The following is an 18,500-nucleotide window of genomic DNA, read 5'->3' as shown; positions in this document are numbered from 1 at the left end:
TTTAGCCCAGTCTAACATGGTGGTGGTACACAAACATGCTTTGGAGGAAGCTCTGCAGCAGATATGCACTTTGACCTGCCTAGTCAAAGTGCATACCTGCATCTATCTGAGAATATGTGGCAAAGACGCAAAGTTCTTTTGGAGGGATGAAGAGGTGCCATATTTTGAAACCATGATCAAACCCAGATCATACTCCACTTGTTATTGATCCATTTTCAGTGAAATATATCGGAGTTTATGGTTGTCACGGAATATTTTTTATTTATTTATTTTTTTTTTTTAATTTACATGTTATATGTTTGCCAAGCTCTGAAAGTCACTTTAGACGAGCACGACAGAGGCACATGTGAGCGGGTTTGCGCACTCGGTTCATTCAGTCCGAAGATTGCCTGATATTATAATAATGGAATTAAACTCGCCTCGGGCCACGACCCCCCAATGAAACCGAGAGGAGAGGAAGAAGAGGCAGACTGAAAGACAGGAGGAGGCAGAGAGAAAGAGAGAGATAGAGAGAGATGCCTAGACGCGGGTCTTAGTGAGATGAGACGAGTAATCCCGCGAAGTGCAAAGACGCGCCAGCGCAGCTCGGATATCACGGTTTTATTTTCTCTCATCTTTGCAAGTCATTGATTTAAACAACAACAACAAACATCTAGTTTGGCTGAGTTACTTTTTGGGGCTCAGTCAACGACAGGAAGGAGGGAGAAAGGTGAGGGCTGCTCGGTGCGCTCCAGACGCACAACATGAAGGAGGTAGAGAGTAGCTGAGCGCAATGACAGAGAGCCTCTCCGGGAGTTAGAATGTGAGCTGAATTTCGCGGTAGAATGGCCGGCCATGTGGCACTGACAGCCGAGGGATGGCAGCCTTTTACCACCGCCACCACCACCACCACTTCAGCCAGCATCACCTCCACCCCCCGAGCACCGACCTGCGGCGGCTCTTCCACCGGCTCACCATCGCCTCCTCTCTGAGCATCATCTGCTTCTCCCTGGTCTACCTTCTCACTGGAGGCTGCGAGTCGGACCTCGCTGAGAACTCTGAAATCAAGCCGTCCGCGCGCGACTTCCTCGCGAGGGCGTCGGGATGGCGGCAGGAGGGGAACGGAACCGACGCGCTGGGGAGCGGCCACACCGCGCCGGAGACCAACAGCTCGGGGAAGGAGTGGACGGCCGCGCGCAGGCTGCCCCAGGCTCTCATCATCGGGGTGAAGAAAGGCGGCACGAGGGCTCTGCTGGAGTTCCTGCGGCTCCACCCGGACATCCGAGCTCTGGGGTCCGAGCCGCACTTCTTTGATCGGCATTACGCACGCGGGCTGGACTGGTACAGGTATGCACGCGTAACACCGGAATCCAGCTCAATCGCTCTCCTTTAAGTTTTTATATGCGGTATTTATGTTTTAAAAAAGTTTGTAGTGTACTTTTTCATTCATAAAAAGATCAGACTGGAACCTAGGGGTATATCTAGGAGCTTTTATTTAAGTGGCAGACGGATATGGGGAGCGGGAGGCAGGTTTAAATTTGAATAAAAGTTGTAGACTTTCAGGCGATTCATGTGTTTTCGTTCAAATTAATATATATAGGCTACTGCTATTCCCCCTTTGTGATGTTTTTCGGCCAATAAAAACCGATAGTTCTAAACCTTAGGACAATTTATTAAAACTGTAAGAAATTAATGTAAGACTCACAAGACAATCAAAAAATGCTAAAATAAATAAATAAATAAATAAATATATAAAAGTTGTGTGGTGGGGGGTGGGAGCTGGCGAGCTTCGCTAGCATCACTGTTAGCTAACTGTTATTCCGCACAGTTAGCTGTTATTCCTAACATATAGCTAAATTATTGCTCTAGTATACTCAAGTATAGTATGTTTCCTATACTTGAACATTCTGATTTTCAATAATAGAATTGCGTATGTGTTTTTTAAAATGGCTTACAGTCTGTAAATTCTGGTTTTCAAGTATAGAGTTAGCTGATCAGATATGCTAGAAAATGGCGATTGAGAACCAACAAAACTCTGCGACTATGATTTTTAAAATATTGTAACACTAACTTTTAACCTTAATGTTCGTTCCATAATTTTAAGACTCATAAGACAATCAAAAAATGATAGATAAATAAATAAATAAATAAATAAATAAATAAATAAATAAATAAATAAATAAATAAATAAATAAATAAATAAAAGTTGTGTGGTGGGGGGTGGGAACTGGTCGACCTTTGCTAGCATCACTGCTAAAACTGATTAAAATATCTGCAGTTTTAATCAAGGTTTGGGCACTTTTCATTAAATTAAAACATTACAACATTTTCCCCTCTTCCTCCTGTGGAAACACATACCCTTACATTATCTGCAGTTCTTTTATTGTGGTTTAGGTGACACGGAGACTCCGCCATCTGGCAGCTTTGCCAATCTGTGCCTCAGTTAGTGTGTGTGTGTGTGTGTGGGAGTATGTATGTGTGTGCCTGCTGGGCGGTCTGCGCGTGTTTGTACAGTATGGAGAGACAGAGAGCTGTGGAGTCAGGCCTGTAGGATGAGTTCTTTGAGAGCAGCAGAGTAATCATCTTTGAAGCCGTAGCCAGATGTTACTGTTGTCATGTGGCTCTTCTTTCGGCCTGCTCATTGAAAACTTGGAAATCGTCAAAAAGGCACACATGGAGACTCAGTTCTGTTTGAGATAGTAAGGGGGATATAAAAATGTTTTCCTCAGATTTAAGTGCTTTATTAAAGTTTTTAGCACTGTGTGGACTGGATGATTTCATGCCGCTAGACTCGGGATAACTGTACAAAGATCTTAGTTCCTGGAAGCCTCAAATATGTCACACGGAAAATCTGGACATGCTGACTTCTCTTTGAAATTAAAATAGTAAGAAAAGATTTATTTGAAACTAACGAAGCCCATCAGGACAGTCGTCTAAGCTAAACGTTTGGAGCAGTTCTGTTAGAAACGGGTGCCGCTGTTTTTCGCCTTTTCGTCCTCTCAGGTATAACTTTTCTGGACCGAGCCTGCCACAGGACGTTTCTCCACCAACCGCACACTCATTTGTACACTTTCCAGGGTATGTTTATAGGAAATTTGACAACCAAAGCTTAAAGAAACCTTCTCCAATCTACTCTACTGCATGGAAATGTGGTTGCATAGCTCAAAAACAATTTTCTACCGGAGGAAGGTCGTTTGGAAACATTTTGGTTTGACCAGGGTTCATAAAAGCCATCTGGTCCAAAATAGGACCAGAACCACATTAAATGGAAGTATGATGTAATTTATGTTCAGATGCACAAAGAGAGAGAGACGAAAAACTGATTTGTGATGGTTAATGGTTTGCTCAGGGGTTTTAAATGGGAGCAGAAAGGAGCAAAATGGCAAAACGTCAAACCGGAACCATTAAGAAATAATCCTATTCTTAAAAGAAACATTTTTTAGAAAAGAAGAAAAAAAACATCTAGACCTTTTTATTTATCATTTTTTAATCTTTTGTTATCCAAGACTTGAAGTTAAAGATCATCTTCCAACAAAAGATTGCAATCTTTTTGTAATCTTTGGCTCACAATCTTGATGTAGCCTAAAGAAATCAAGTTATCGTCGGCGTATATTTTAGTACAGGGCTTAAATGAAATAAATGAAATCATAAAAGTTTCAGATTATGACAAAAAATATTAATAAATAAGTTCACTTATTAGGGGAAAATCAAGCTAATTAAACCAACCAGGCTCTTAGGGTAAAAACTAATCGATCAGCCAAGCAGGCCTGATTACTGCCATAATCTGGAGAATCAAGAAATGACTTGAACAGAAACTAACAACTTTAAACAGTTAAACAGTTGCCAAAAAAAGCAAACACATTGTCACGAAAAGACATTCAAGAAAAGATAAGCAGCAAAGTTGAAGCCGAAGTCATTCCCAGGGCTTTGGGACTCCAGTGACACGCGGTGAGAGCCAGTAGCCAACCGCATGCAAAGAAAACATGGAACATGGGTGAATCTTCCGGGGAGTGGCCTGCGTCTGCCAAAACTACTCCAAGAGCAACAACTGAAATCACCACCTTCAGTTAAAGTCTGTGTTCATGGTTGTAAAACAAGAAATAAACTGGGCAAATATGGCATTAAGAGGAGAGATCCAAGGCCAAACAACCCCACTGCTGAGCAGAAAGAAAACAAAAGCTCAGTCATTTTTCCTTTTAGGAAAATTATGTACGGTCTGACTGGTTGTACGTGGAACTTCTTATAAGTTGTGCCTTTAGTTACATCCTAACATTTCATGGCTTTGGTAATGTGATAATCTGTATTCTGCTTTTTAAACACACCATTCTGACAGTTTATGGCTTTAAGCCCAAAACTAACTTGACTCTCATTTTCACATTTAGATGCGTCAAATTAACAACTTGTACTCGCTGGATCAGATGAAAGCCCAGCCTGCAGTCCTGCATAGCTCTGCACAAGATAAACTTTAATTTGTTAAAAAAATACCAGGGATTTTTAAAAAATATTGTAAGGTATCGCTGCACTTCAGGAAACAGTGTGAAATGTACTCCGCTGCTTATTTTTAATGATTCTGGACTTGAACGTCAAGCAAAAACACCATTATATACAGAATTAACAGCTAAATTTGAATGGTGTTGTTAATTGAATCTGCAGTTTATAACTTTTGCAAAAATATGTTTACACATTTGCTAAAACTGTCACTATGTCCAGACAGTATAATCTGAGACAAAATAATAAAAAAAATAAAATAAAAAAAATCAAGCTCTACTTGCTCTCTGGGGTCCTTCTGCAATCCGCAAAACTACGCCGTTCCTGGTCAGAAACAACCAATCAAAGTAAGGAGGAGGGTCTTAGCGCTGTCAATCAGGCTCATGTAAAGTTTTAAAATGTAAAAAACATATTTTTATAAAAGTTACATACTTCAGCTATAAGCATGCTGTTCGGTTTTTGACTTTATTAAATGCCACGAGGTGTTGTAAAAACAAATAAATAAAAAACCCATTATGACCTTTTTAGGATTCTGTAGAGATCGGCTGTGACTGACATAATGTACATCTATCCGACCTCCCTTTTTTGCGTGTTGTCATTTTAAAATTACCACCACATGTTTAGCCTACACAAGGAAACAGAAGTAAATCCCATACAGCAGATTGTATGAGTGGAGCATTCAAACCCTGTCTGAGTGATGTCTGTATCAGATGGCAGAAAACGTACAACTACAGGGTGAACTCACAAGATTTACAGCATGGATAGCTGTTAAACACCATATCACATATAAAATAGACAGACCTCCCTTGCTTTGGTTGCCACAGAAGCTACCAGAAGTAAATTCATTTTATGAGAACCAAAACAATACCATTATAGCAACGCTTTGTTGAAATGCCCAAAAATCTGAAAATACTAAAAATCCTTCAGAAATCAACTCTTTCGGTTGATAGTGTGTTCAATCATTGTGTCTCAGAGGTTTGTGAAACATTTGGTGACGTACATACGTGATTCACGCGTGTGACAGCAGATTGTCCCGTCTCTCCCTCAGACCAGATGGGCCTCGCTGTGCGTTGAACCACTTGACATCACTGTCAGCTCTGTCAATTGACCTCTGACTCTGGGTCACTTTGCGCTGAGAGTTAATGATGTGTTCACACCACTTCATAACACGACGCCCACGCCCTGAACACACTGGCAGACAAAGGACACACATCTAAAAAAACAACAACAACGAAACAACATTAAAATAGATCGTTTTTAATACTAACACTACAAATAAATGAAATGGGAACTATAAATATTTACATTTTCTGAAAAAAATGAAGTGTAAAAGCGGTAAGCTGAATGTTACTGGTGAATATTACGTTAGTTTTTTAAGTTCAACTGTAGAAATGTGAGTAATAGGCAGAAGCAGAATGAAAGAAAACAAAAATAGTCTTCACAACATGCATAGGAAAACTGTTGAGGATTGAAAACTTTCAGTCAATGCAAACATCCCACCTAAGGTGTCATGGCGGATGTTTGAAAGCTAAACTGCACACAATCACTGAAGTGTGGCATTACATAGATTTATTTTCTTTAAAAAAAAACACACACACAAACAAGGGGTAGACCTCAAATGAGTTAAAGAGAACAAAGAATACAGCAGAAAATAAAGGAAAGTCAGGAACCTAAACGTTTGGTGAAACAGGTGATTGGTATAACTAAGACAGAGAAACACACATAGGTTTGATTGCTGGGACACTTAGCTGAACTGAGGAACTGAAATAAAAAGGACAAACGGGCCTGACAATAGTCTTAAGAAAACAAGTACAAATACACAAGAAGCATAACACTAAGAAAAACATAGCGCTTACTAAACAAGGGAATGAAAAACAAACCTAAATAGCAGCTAATTAAACTAATGAGAATAAATAAGAAAACCAAAACATTGGTAAAAGAACATGACAGGAATAATCCAAAGGGGGGAAAAATAATAACAAACAGGGCTAAAGAATAAGCTATAAAACTAGTTATGGTCTGGCATGACAAAATAAGAAGCTGACAAAATAGGAAAAGACTAAAACTAGAATTAACTAAACGTAACAGAAACTACAGAGGAAGGTTAACACCAGAATAACTTATAATAAAAAGTACCAGAAAGAACTAATAATGCAAAAACTATGAACCATATGTAACCCATAACCAAACCACAAACCAATACATCCAAAAATCATGACATAAGGACTATTAGAAATTGTTGCAAAACAGTGCTTACAAAGCTACACTGTAAGGTTGACATCTTTTTTCTCAGAACAAATAGAGGAACATTTCTGTCCTACTCAATATTTTGAAAATATAATATTAAAGGCACAAAACCTATTCAAAGATGTTGACAAAATGGATGAATGCTGAAAATTTTGGGAACATTTCCCAAACTATGTCCTCTAACTCAGAAAATACAAGGGCTATCGATATGATACTTGCTTTGTAGGTATCAGGAATCTTCGGTCAATCATAATACGTTTCATGTGTGCATACCAAGCATTTACTTGGGGTTAAATCTGGATCGGGTGGACCATTGAAGGTCTCACAAAATGTCTGATATTACCAAACTTTTTAAGGGTGTAATCCAAGCAGCCCTGGTTAGCCCGCTTTAATTCATTTGTCTAGAAAGTTCTGCTCATTTGGGAAAGCGTGAATGCATAATCAAACTCTGATGCCAACCAAAAAAGCAAACTTTTGAAGTGAACTCTGGTGCAGTTTGAATGCATATGTGGATGCATTTGGACCGGAGACCGCTCTAAAAACAGGAAGTGGACCATAGTGCAAGGCATTCTGCAAATGCAACTAAAACAAATACATGAGTCGAGCGCTAAGGGGAGAAACGGATTGTAGTCTTCTACCAAAGACAAAGGGTACGCATGATTGGATTTTTGACACGTAGAAGTAAACATGCACTCGGTAAATATCGCTTGTATATCAGTTACGACAAACTACGAATATAAAAGTGAACATTCCGAGACATAAACATGATTTCTCAAGGCGGCACAAATAAAAAGGTCAAGTGAAGTTCAGCTGTACCGCAAACTGAGCCATTGAATTTTGTGTGCCAGTAGATTATCTCGCAAACCCCATTGCTTTAATTTAAAGAGGACCAGCAGCAGTGTATCTTCCCCTGAATCACTCTTCTTTTCTTTGAGAGTAAAATAACATTTGGATTCCACCGGGGCAATTGAGATCAGTGCCCCTGACAAAGATCCACTAATGGCACTCGAAGCCCAGATCTAATCTGAAAGGAGCACTGCGACGGGCCCCGAGATGCACTGGAAGTTTCCTTCTTCCCCTTTCTGTCTGGGATCGATTGTGTTATCTCCTCATGCTGACCTTGGGGTGACTTCAGCAATAGGGCGGTTAGCTTTGGTCAGCTCAGCTTCTGTTACAATTAGCAGGAAGCTTTATCCTACGTTGGCATAACCACCCCGGCTCACTCGCATAGGCCCAAAGGGCTCAAATTACACACAGCCTTTTACCTCCGCGCAGCTACAAAGGAATTCACTGAAACTCGGGTGGAAATTTGCTTCTTGCTTATGAGTGCTTCCTGCCCAGAGATGACATGACGGGTGACTGAGGAGAAAAAGGTCAATAAAACGGAAGAAGACGAGATAAGACTTGGGTGAGCTGGGGGTGAGAAAGGTGAAGTGTGCATTACCACAATCTCACACATCTCTGCTGACCTTTGCTTCAACCCGGGGGACTGTCATCAGAGCTGGCCCTCTGCGTAAGTGTGTGTGTGTGTCTGTCTTCCTGTGTTTGTACATCATGAGAACCTTGGCTGTAACAATCATCCACTTTGTGAGGACCAGTAGTCTTCAGGGGGACCAAGAGCATGTCGTGTGGAAGCAGATCATGTCTTTGGTTAGGAGTTAGGTTTGGATTTAGAATGGGTTGTGGTTAGGGTTTGATTCAGGCTCTGTACAAAAATGTAAATTAAAGAAAACTGTACAAACCCGCTTGCAAGTTGTGTGCAAAGGTGATTGGTTTACCTTTTCTGCAGGATACATCGCATTAGGGAGAATGATTTATGCTCTATAGATACTCAGGCTAGTGTTTCTGCTCTTAAGGCACAATAACATTTATCGATACATTATTGACTCTGAGGTACAGGCACAGATTTGACTTACTGCGTTACTTCCAAGAAGTCACAGTGAAATAAAATCTTGTGGAAAAAAAACACTCAACATGAGTTGGCTGACATAAGCCAAGTGGGATGGATGGATGGAGAGACAGGTGAATCAGTGGATGGATGGATTGATTGACATGATGGATGGATGGAAGATCATGCTTTCAGATCATTCGACTGGGATTGTGGAACCAGTAGGACGAGATTTACAACTAACCAGCTGCTTCCTTTGCTTTGTATTTTATTGCCTCACATTATCTTCCATTACCCCTTACAAGCTCATTGTGGTTAGAGGTTGTACGACCAAATCAGCAGGGGCAACGTGGGTATGTCGACTTCAACAGCCCTTTTCTTTGCCAGTAACTTTCAGTTGATCTCAAGTAAAACACCTGATGGGACATAATTATGATATGATTGTTTGGGACTCTTATTTTGAAGCAGTTCTTGTCCAGTTATGTTGAAATTGGAAGGCTGGAATTTAGCTTTAAATTCTTTATCTGGCAAAATAAGAATACATAAATCACATGGTGTTTCTTGTGTTCTTGTGCTTCAACAATAGATTGCAATTAGCGTCCAAATCGGAGAAGATTGCAAACCTGCTAGTAAATATGTCCAATGCGTCTTTACTAGCAGCCAGTGCGAAAGCATTTTCTGATGGCATGACGTGGGGCCTCTTGCCAATGCGTACCTCAAAGCATTGTTAATCCTCTAGGTGACTAAACGAAAGTTGTGATGTCGCATAGACTTTCGCTTATGTCGGTGCTGGGGTTCAGGTGCTAGCTACCCGCTGTGTCACTGTACTGTACTGATGGTGATCACCATAAGGCCCAGACGGGTGGAGCTATCCGGTCCTCATTAAGGCCCTCCCCTGGGGCTTTGGAAACCAAAAGTGCAGGGTGTGGGGGTGTGTACCCGGGGCCCCTGTATGATGGATGTCTCCTGGAAGTGGACAGGCCACAGCCACAATGGACTGTTTCCTTAATAGTCTGCCATACAGAGGAAATGGATGAGTGGTTCTCCCAATAACACACTCATGCAAATGTATGAAAAAAGGAAACAAACGCAAATCTTATAATCTGCTCAGAAACCAGCGGTCGCCTGTGGAGAGTAAATGTAATTCGATTGGCTGCTGTTTCATTCCTGACACAGATATCGGCGATAAACTGAATCCCACCCCCGCCACCAACTACACCCTAACAGACTTAGGGAAGGACAAAGTAATTGCTTCACATTTTTTAACAGACGCAGACGCGGCACACATCACATGACACAGCATGCCACTGATGGGGCTCCGGAGGGATCTGGCTAACCTCAGCCTCCACCTGCCACTCTCCGGTCCCAGCTGAGCCCCCGCCGCCGCTACACCTCCATCATCACTAGCACCTCCTCGCTTCATACGCCCCATCATAGCGCTCCCAGTATAAACACATGTAATCCCACCCCGCTCCACGGCTACACTCGGGATCCCCAACCGGCAGGATCAATAGCCCGTGGCCTTGGCCGGCCCGAGGTAACTCACGAGGGAGGCTCGCCGCGATATTGGAAAATGAACGACAAAAAGAGAGGTTCCTCAAAGGCAAACAGAGGCTTAATGTAAGCTGCTGGATAATCCCTCTGCCCATCATGTTATACGTTTGATCTCGCACTAAGCAGTAAACGAGGAGCACGGAGATGCGGCTGAAGCTGGAATTTAAACTGCCAATTAATTTGGCTGCCCTGTTTTGGGAGGGGACTTTCTTTGACACATGGTGCCTCCAGATGACCTGCTAGTGTGTCGCCTAACACACTAGCAGGTTTTACCTCCTATTTTACAGGTGAAGTCAAGGAGAGGTCACTGCTGTGGCAAAACCACAAAATCTGATGTTAACCTTACATTTTGTGTTTCATCACCTGTCTTGGGTAATGTTCTGTTTTCAGCTGTGTAAAAAAGAAGTATGCCAACAAAGTAGAATTACTACCTTAAGTAAAAACTATTGATTTAATTATGTTGGTGTGGTGCAATCCCTGGGGCGGAAGTGTACGGCAATTAAAGTTCCCGTTGGGGAGAATCGATTGCTCATTCAATACTGATAAAATATAATTAAATTCTGCTTAGTCATTTTGAGAAATCAACAACAACATAGCAACCTACACTGTCATTTTTTAAAAGAATATGCTACTAGTTTTATTTAGTAAATGTTTACCTTCTTTTGAGTGAAGTATCATATTTACTGTGCTCCTTTGTGTTGGCATAAGATCATAATGAAGCACGTTGGAAGTTTGCGGCTGTAGGCGAACAAGAGTATGTTACGAATGTTTCTGCTAAGCCACCCACAAGGCAGGTGATTTTACGAGCTACTCCTATGACACGCAGTCGACACATGAATAACAAAATGCATTGTGTTGCTGAGTAAACGTTACGCAACACAGTGTTTTCATTTGAATAGATTTGAAGTCACAGACGTGTCCTCAAGCTTGGAAGCGTTTTCTATGCCGGGAGTGGGAGGCGGGTTTTTGTTGCTCGACAAGGTAACGGCTATTTTGTCCGTCAATTAGTGTGGTCTGCGTGCGCTAAGCTCATAGCAGAAATATATTTATAAGAGACATTTTCTTTTGATGGTGCTCTTAGGGGGGCGGTAATTAGCTCTTTGTGCTTAGGTAATGGTATGGGGGCTCTCGGCTCTAAGGCTGTTTTCAAACAGATTGCTAATGGACGCGCGTCTGCGTCCACTGCCGTCATTCCTTCATCAGTCATCCACCCCTTTCATTTGAAACACTCACAGCAAAAGATCTGAGACACACACAAATATATATATATATATATATATATATATATATATATATATATATATATATATATACGTATGTATGTATGTATAAATATATAAACACACGCAGACGGGCTGCCTTTAAAGGCTGTGGTAAAACTCCATCACACCCACCTCTTAAGCCTGCCGATTGTCTGTGTGTGATTTTAAAAAATGCCTCTCGTTATGTGTGTGTGTGTCCACCAGAAATGGGTCCATGGGGAGAGCTGAGGGAAGATAGTGAGCAATTGACTAATGAGTGAATAATGAGTGTATGTTTGTGTTTTTGTATTTTGTGTGTGTGTGTGCGTATGCCAGGTCTGCGTGTGTGTGTGTAACAGACTGCGTGGCTCCTCCTGCTCAGGGTTATTAGAGTTAAAAGGGAAGTCTTCAGGATAAGCGGCGGTGAAAACTGCCTCACACTCATCTGATCAAATGGAATTGCTGCGTGTGTGCGTGTGTGTGTGTGGGCGTGAGAGTGTGGGTGTTTGTCAGATTTGAAGGGAGAAGATATTGATGGGAGGTTTGTGTTTCAGGAGCACCTGAAACCTGAGCCGACAGCAGAACGTTACCAGAGCATCCTGTCCTGGCTCTTATCAGCTGTGTGTGTGTGTGTGTGTGTGTGTTCTCTCTGCTTGTCCTTCTTTTATTAATGCCACATTCAAAACTCAATGAAAACTTTTTCTTTCAATTATGTAAAACAGTAAACAAGGCGGGTTTAAAAAAAAAAAAATAAATCAAAGTAGGATGAAGCGACAGAAACCAAGGATTCCTACAAAGAAAAAAGTAAAAGTGGATGTGGGTTTAATTTATTGCATCTTTTTGTGAGGGTGATTTCAGGTTGAAGCTATGACAGGGTCACACATTGAATCCTAACATCAGCACAGTTTTATGACCTCGTCTTATTTTTTTATTATTATTTTTCGTTAGAGCCCCGACCCGCCAAACAGCAGAGCAAATCTGCCAGTAGAGGACATGAAAAGTTTCCATACTAAATCGTTTACAATGCTGTGGAAAATGTTTTCCCCTCAGTCAGACAAAAATAACCTGACAATTTATTCAAACAAACCCATTCACATGTGGGGAAAAAAGTAATTTCCCCCTAAACTCATTGTTGGTTTTTGCCTTAAAAAACCAACAAGGTTGTTTTTTTGCCCAATCTCTGCCATATTGTTCAAATGATTTCTTTGGAAAAGGTTTGAAAGCTACATCCAGCAGTCCAGGTTATGTTAGGCGGGTCTATCGTCCGTGCAAACTAAGATGCTGAATCAGAGCTGTGCGTGTTCGGCCGGCCGACCAGGTGTATGGCAGGTGTGCTGGCAGATGTCCCTGAGCCTCCAGCCGGTCCTGCAGGGCCTCTGGAGTCATTTACAGCTAAATGAAACCCATCTGCTGGGCTTTGGTGTGGAGACAGAGGAGCAGAGCGCTGGATGGGATCAGGAAGAGACTCTTTGTATTTGTATTTGTGTTCATCTGCATGTCGGTCAGGGTTACGATGCCCTGTCACTGCTCATGCTGTCATGTGTTTAGTATGATGAATCTCAGAGTGAATAATGGGGTGTGGGCTTGTACGAGGCAGACCGTGTGTGTATGCGTGTGTGGGGATGGGCGTATGCTCTGACATGAGGACGACCTCACTGTTGACTAAGGATATTACTACATACTGAACAAATTTACAACAGAAAAAAAACTTGTATCATCTTTATCCGCACTCCGGTTCTGTGAGATGGTAAATATAACTTCATCAAATGAGGAAGATGTGAAATTAGCCTTGTTAATGTAACATTTGTGTAAATAAATCGACATAAATAATAGGCAGAGGTATTCGTCGGGAACTAGAACTATAAAGTTGGTAAAACCTGAACGCATTGATCATAAACATTAGTTCCACTAACGCTAAAAACATGCTCTTTAGTGGAATGTGCTTTAATGCTAATGTGCTAAACTCAACCACGCTGATACTCATTGTGTGTCAGTAACACTTGTGCTGATACATTGTATATTGCCCTCAACAGTGCCAGATTTGTTTTCTGGAAGACATTTCACTAATGTTTTCAGATTGAAAGTATATTGCTAACTCTGTTGCTGATTTTTTCTAATTGGCTTCAGTCAGAAAGCCTAATTGCTTGACTCAAACTTTAAACTGAGTTAAGTACTTAGGTCATTAGCAGGACTTTGGGGGGCTTCACTGCATGTTTAGGAAGTAATTCGGTCATTTCATTCAAGACCAGGAACACATCGTAAATTTGCGGGAAACTCTAGGCTTTGATTTGAAGACATCCAGAATAAATGACCGAAGAATTATTAATAGTCAATAACCAAAACTTCAACACAGACGTCAAACTTTACTCAACTGAAAACAGCTAAGTAAAGTAGCGTTTATATAAGTTTATTTAGGGAAAGCTAAGTTAGCAAAAACACTAACGTGCTAAACAAAAAGTTATATTGAAATTATAAACAATTTTGTCAGCCCTTTGGTCTCAAAAGCCTGTTATTTTAGTAGAGGTGGGTGTACAGGCTTTTGAAAGCAATCATCTAACCTGAATGATTTTGTCTTCTACCTCCAGAAGTATGATGCCCAAAGCCCTTGACGGGCAGATCGTCATGGAGAAGACGCCCCGGTACTTTGTCACAGTGGACACGCCAGCGCGGGTACATGCCATGTCGCAGGACGTAAAGCTGATAGTGGTCGTTCGCGACCCTGTGACGCGAGCCATATCGGATTACACGCAGATCATCTCCAAGACCCCCAACATCCCATCCTTTGAGACCCTGGCCTTCAAGAACCGCACCACAGGTACGCTTTTTCAATGTACAACTTATGTGACAAAGCTTGTAATCTACATGAAAATGTGTTTTAGCTTTTTGATATGACGCATTTATCCACAGTAAGTACCTACAACATTTTCTTCTTACTTTATTCAACATCTAGCATATATGGCCAAGTATATGAGCAGCTTTGTGATGTGGCTAGCATGCTACACACAGTGAAGACTAGCATAATTGTAAACATAACCCACAGCTGTGGGAGTCGCAGTGAAGCGCATCACCATTTTTGGGGCTAAGCTAGCTGCAGTTAATGGGTAGAACTATGGCAGATCCTGGCTTTGCAGGAGATAAAGTGTAGAATTGATGTGTGCTGAGATAAAAACCCCAGCATTACCTTAAGGATGTTATCTAGACTCTGAAATGTGATCAAAACAGGGAAGCTCCCTGATTTTAAATTTTATTTGGAATGTTAGCAATAAGTGTACCGTGCTAACAACGCCGGTACCCATCCAGATGGTGCTGATGATTGGGAAATTACATTTCGTCATTCACAGTATTATCAGTGCCTTAGCTTTGCCCATGGTATGTCCTGGAGGTGATATGAAGCAAATGAAATCATCAGAGAAATCATCCATGACTTTGATTTCTCATGTACTCAAAGCAACCAAAAATTAGAGGCTGTTTGATATTTTTTTGCATGTTTGTATAAAAAACTAAAATTTCAACAGTATCAGCAAAACTGTCATTGTCAAGAAGCTCACACGCATCCAACCAGGTGTTTGTCTCTGCTCAGCTAAGAATTAATTGCCTTTAGCATTAGCATTAGAAAAGTTTTATCCATAGAAAAATTTAAATGCAAACATAGTCATTTGCTCCAAGTCAGCTACTTAAGCTCATAAACTTTCAGGAAAACCACATTTAAAAAAAGAAACTTAAGGTCAATCTGTGCTGTTTATCAAATCAAATCTTCTGAGCATCTCTGGCTAGGTTGCTAACAGGTTCTGAACATGCTACCAAAAGAAGCTACTTTGTGGTTGCAAAGTTCAAGACCACTCTGTGTTTGTATATAGAATCCAACATTTTCAACACCTTCATTTTACACTCGGTATCATTTATCACCGTCTGGATTAGTTAGCCTGGTAGCAATTGTAGAACTCAAATACTTTGACCTCAGCCACACCGTTGACCAGAACCAAATGTTTCCTCATCCAGACCCCAGCCTTAAAACATTGCCACACCATAACCAACCCCTTTTCTCCCTACCTGTACCTCTAGGTCAGATTGACTCTCTGTGGAGCCCACTGTGGATCGGCCTCTACGCCCAACACATGGAGCGTTGGCTGGCTTGGTTCCCCAGGAATCAGATCCATCTGGTCAGTGGGGAGAGGCTCATCTCTGACCCGGCTGGAGAACTGGGCAAAGTCCAGGACTTTCTGGGCCTGCAGAGGATAGTCACAGACAAGCACTTCTACTTCAACAAAACGAAAGGTTTTCCCTGCCTAAAGAAGCCGGAGGGCAGCAGTAAACCCCACTGTCTGGGGAAGACAAAAGGGAGGACACACGTCTCCATAGACCCAGAGGTGATCCGGAAACTAAGGGATTTCTACAAGCCTCACAACCAGCGCTTCTACCAACTCGCAGGGCAAAACTTCGGATGGCACTGATCCGTAACCTGCATGGAACGAGACGCCTCTGTTGACACCGCTCCAGTGCAAATCTGCTGCCTGACGGAGGCAGACGAAACGACTCAAAGAGCGCAAAACAGAGTCAACAACGTCTTCAGACAGCCAGACAGCATCTCAGCAGACTGCACTCCGAAATCCCAGTGTCAATATGTTCTGTCTGGATCAATCAGTTGTGTTGACGTCTTTGTATGTCAGCGATACACTCTTTGTGCTTTTGAGGAAGACGCAGTGAGACCGTGGTGGCTGCAGGATGCGGTTTTACGCCGAGCGGTGAAAGCTGAACGGCTTTTAGTGTTCTGACTCACAATCAGTTGTAGTCGTACAAGGAAGTGAAGAACTCAGGGTCCCTACACGTTGTCCCCTAAATATTCCACACATTTCAGGACTCAAATTTTAGTCATGCAGTTTTTACAACATATTTACTTTTTAAGATATTTACTTTGAACCTGGCTATTCTTATCATCTGTAGGTTTTCCCACAAAAAAAAGTTTTATCAAAATCTTAAACAAAGCATGACAATGGTCGACATGGCTTTTGGTTGTCAGAGTGTGAATTTGGACAGTTTCTCTGCTTTTGAAGCTTCTGGATTTACTTATTTTGAAGTCTTTAAATCTTGTACATGTCAGATTAGGAATAGAATATTCTGGAGCAGGAGTCGGCAACCTACGGCTCCACAATAACTCGGCTAATGTTTTTAACTACAGATGTAACAACAAATGCAAGTTTTAACACTTTTTCATAGAAAAACTGCGTTGAATTTCCACAAGTACCAGTAAAATTTTTTTTAATACATTTTTCTTGTCATTAGTTTGAAAATTTGCTTCGTTTTTTCCCCCCACAAATATCAACATCCTGTAAAAGAAAATGTATTTGTCCTCTTTTTGGAAAATGTTTGAGGTTTTTCATTATTTTAAAACTTGAAAGAGACAAAATGTTGATTCTTTTGACATGCTTTCTTTAGTAGAAAATTATAAGTTGTCTTTTTTTCCAAGAAGTCATGTAATGTTCGGGGTTCTAAATGCCGAAAATAAAGGCCTGTGTAGACTCTAAGTGTTTCAGACCCGTCCTAGACTGAAGCAGGTTCTTTAATAGACAATTTGTGATCCATTACTTTAGAAAAGCCTCGCACCAACCCCCCAAAAAACGTTTAATCTTTTTATTTTACAGCTGTCATGGTCAGTTTTGCCTGAATTAAAGCTGTCTGAAGAACAAACATGTAGTGAAATGGTCCCTGATTATTTCTGAATGAGTATGGATTCAGTCATTAAGTCAAACAGCAAAGCTGAAATCAAGGCCTTATTCAGCAAATCAAAGATGAAGCACAGCCATTTAATTTGACTCAATGTCTTTAGACATCAGAAGAAGGAAAAATATCTGGAAAATCAATCAATCTCACACTTCATTTCTTCTTTCCCTACCTATCCAAACCTAACATATTCCACATTTTTCCAGACTTTTTCACGGCAGTGTAGGAACACTGACACCAAACACATTTTCATTTATAGACCCTTTATTTCCCCCCACGTTTTCTCCCCAGACTCAGATTTTAAGGGCAATCCGGCGTTTGACAAAATGCCCAGCAAGCATTGTTTCCAAAAAGGTGGGAATGAATCTTTCATGCGGTAAGCAGCAGAGTTGCGGGGCGGGCGGGGCGGAGTGAGGGAATATGTCTATGAGCTCAGATTTGACTGAGTGCTTTTGTATCCTTGAATAATGAATGTGGTTAAATGGATGTAGTGGGAACTGGTATGGATCACTTGGCACATTTGTATGCTTTGCTTAGGTTAGCGAGTGCGGAACCAGCCTGCTGTGTTCCGCTTTGAGCAAAGCGAACGGACCGGCGGAGGGCGACGGGATAGAAAACCGAACATCAACACCGTTAAGTCTGGCGTGTTGCTAGCTGGCTAGCTAGCTAGCCGGTGTTTTGTACCGAGCCTTATAATAGCGTCCGCTTACACGGTTTCCCGTTTTCAGTTTGCATGTATTTTGCACTAGTTGTTGTCCAACAGGAAAAAAATAAAATTATTTTTAAGCAAAGAAGCTGCTCTATTGCTTTATTTTCTGCTATATGTCGATTCACATTAAACGACAAGGGAATATTTTAAATGTACGATGCTGGAGAAAAGCACTTGACCCCTTGCCGATGTCTTGCTATTTTGTCACACTTGCATTAAACATTTTAGGCCATTAAATAAACTTTTAAAAAAAACAAACAAACAAAATAAGATAAGGACAAAATGAGTAATGAAAAGCAGTTTTCAAATCATTGGTTTGGGCAAATCATCCAGATAATAAAGCAAAAAACCGTCAGTGTGACGAACCCTTTCTAATGTACTCTAAAAGTTCACCGTCTATCTTGGTAGTCTACAGAATATTTTTTTCCAAAAACTCCTAAGACTCATCAAGATGTTTATTGGCAAAAATGAGATGGGCCTTTGTTTTCTTTTTTTGTCAGTAATGGAATTTGTAACTCTCCCATGGATGCAATGTTTGCTCATTCTGTTTTGTATTTCCGGATCATTAGCAGTGACTTTAACTCTGAGGTCTGCAGAGCTCTAGAAGTCATCCTGGGTTCTTTTCTGACCTCCAGGATAACTTATTGATGCCCTTTTTGAGTGATTTGTTTGTCCA

At 41.2% G+C, this 18,500-nt stretch overlaps 2 protein-coding genes across 2 annotated transcripts in view; one reads left to right on the top strand and one right to left on the bottom strand.

Moving 5' to 3' along the window:
* The first annotated feature begins 527 nt into the window (after window positions 1-527).
* hs3st3l (heparan sulfate (glucosamine) 3-O-sulfotransferase 3-like) lies at window positions 528-18,338 on the top strand. Its single transcript, XM_044102505.1, has 3 exons — window positions 528-1,326; window positions 13,983-14,212; window positions 15,460-18,338. The coding sequence occupies exons 1-3, from the start codon at window positions 857-859 to the stop codon at window positions 15,846-15,848; spliced, it is 1,089 nt and encodes a 362-aa protein (XP_043958440.1). The 5' UTR covers window positions 528-856; the 3' UTR covers window positions 15,849-18,338.
* gsg1l2b (gsg1-like 2b) overlaps window positions 4,348-18,500 on the bottom strand; it is a 29,036-nt gene continuing 14,883 nt past the window's right edge. Inside the window, exon 6 of the transcript XR_006369297.1 lies at window positions 4,348-5,658. The gene's annotated coding sequence lies outside the window, so the exon portion shown is untranslated. The remainder of the gene's footprint in view (window positions 5,659-18,500) is intronic.

The sequence above is a fragment of the Gambusia affinis genome, linkage group LG20, assembly GCF_019740435.1.
Source record: "Gambusia affinis linkage group LG20, SWU_Gaff_1.0, whole genome shotgun sequence".
Lineage (NCBI taxonomy): Eukaryota > Metazoa > Chordata > Actinopteri > Cyprinodontiformes > Poeciliidae > Gambusia > Gambusia affinis.
This window is presented reverse-complemented; position numbering and strand designations above follow the sequence as displayed.

Bases quoted from the DNA above. Each gene is read 5' to 3' on its own strand.
- hs3st3l (XM_044102505.1), top strand. From the start codon at position 857: ATGGCAGCCTTTTACCACCGCCACCACCACCACCACTTCAGCCAGCAT. The intron at 1,327-13,982 runs GTATGCACGCGT...TTCTACCTCCAG, and splicing joins CGCGGGCTGGACTGGTACAG to AAGTATGATGCCCAAAGCCC. The intron at 14,213-15,459 runs GTACGCTTTTTC...CTGTACCTCTAG, and splicing joins CTTCAAGAACCGCACCACAG to GTCAGATTGACTCTCTGTGG.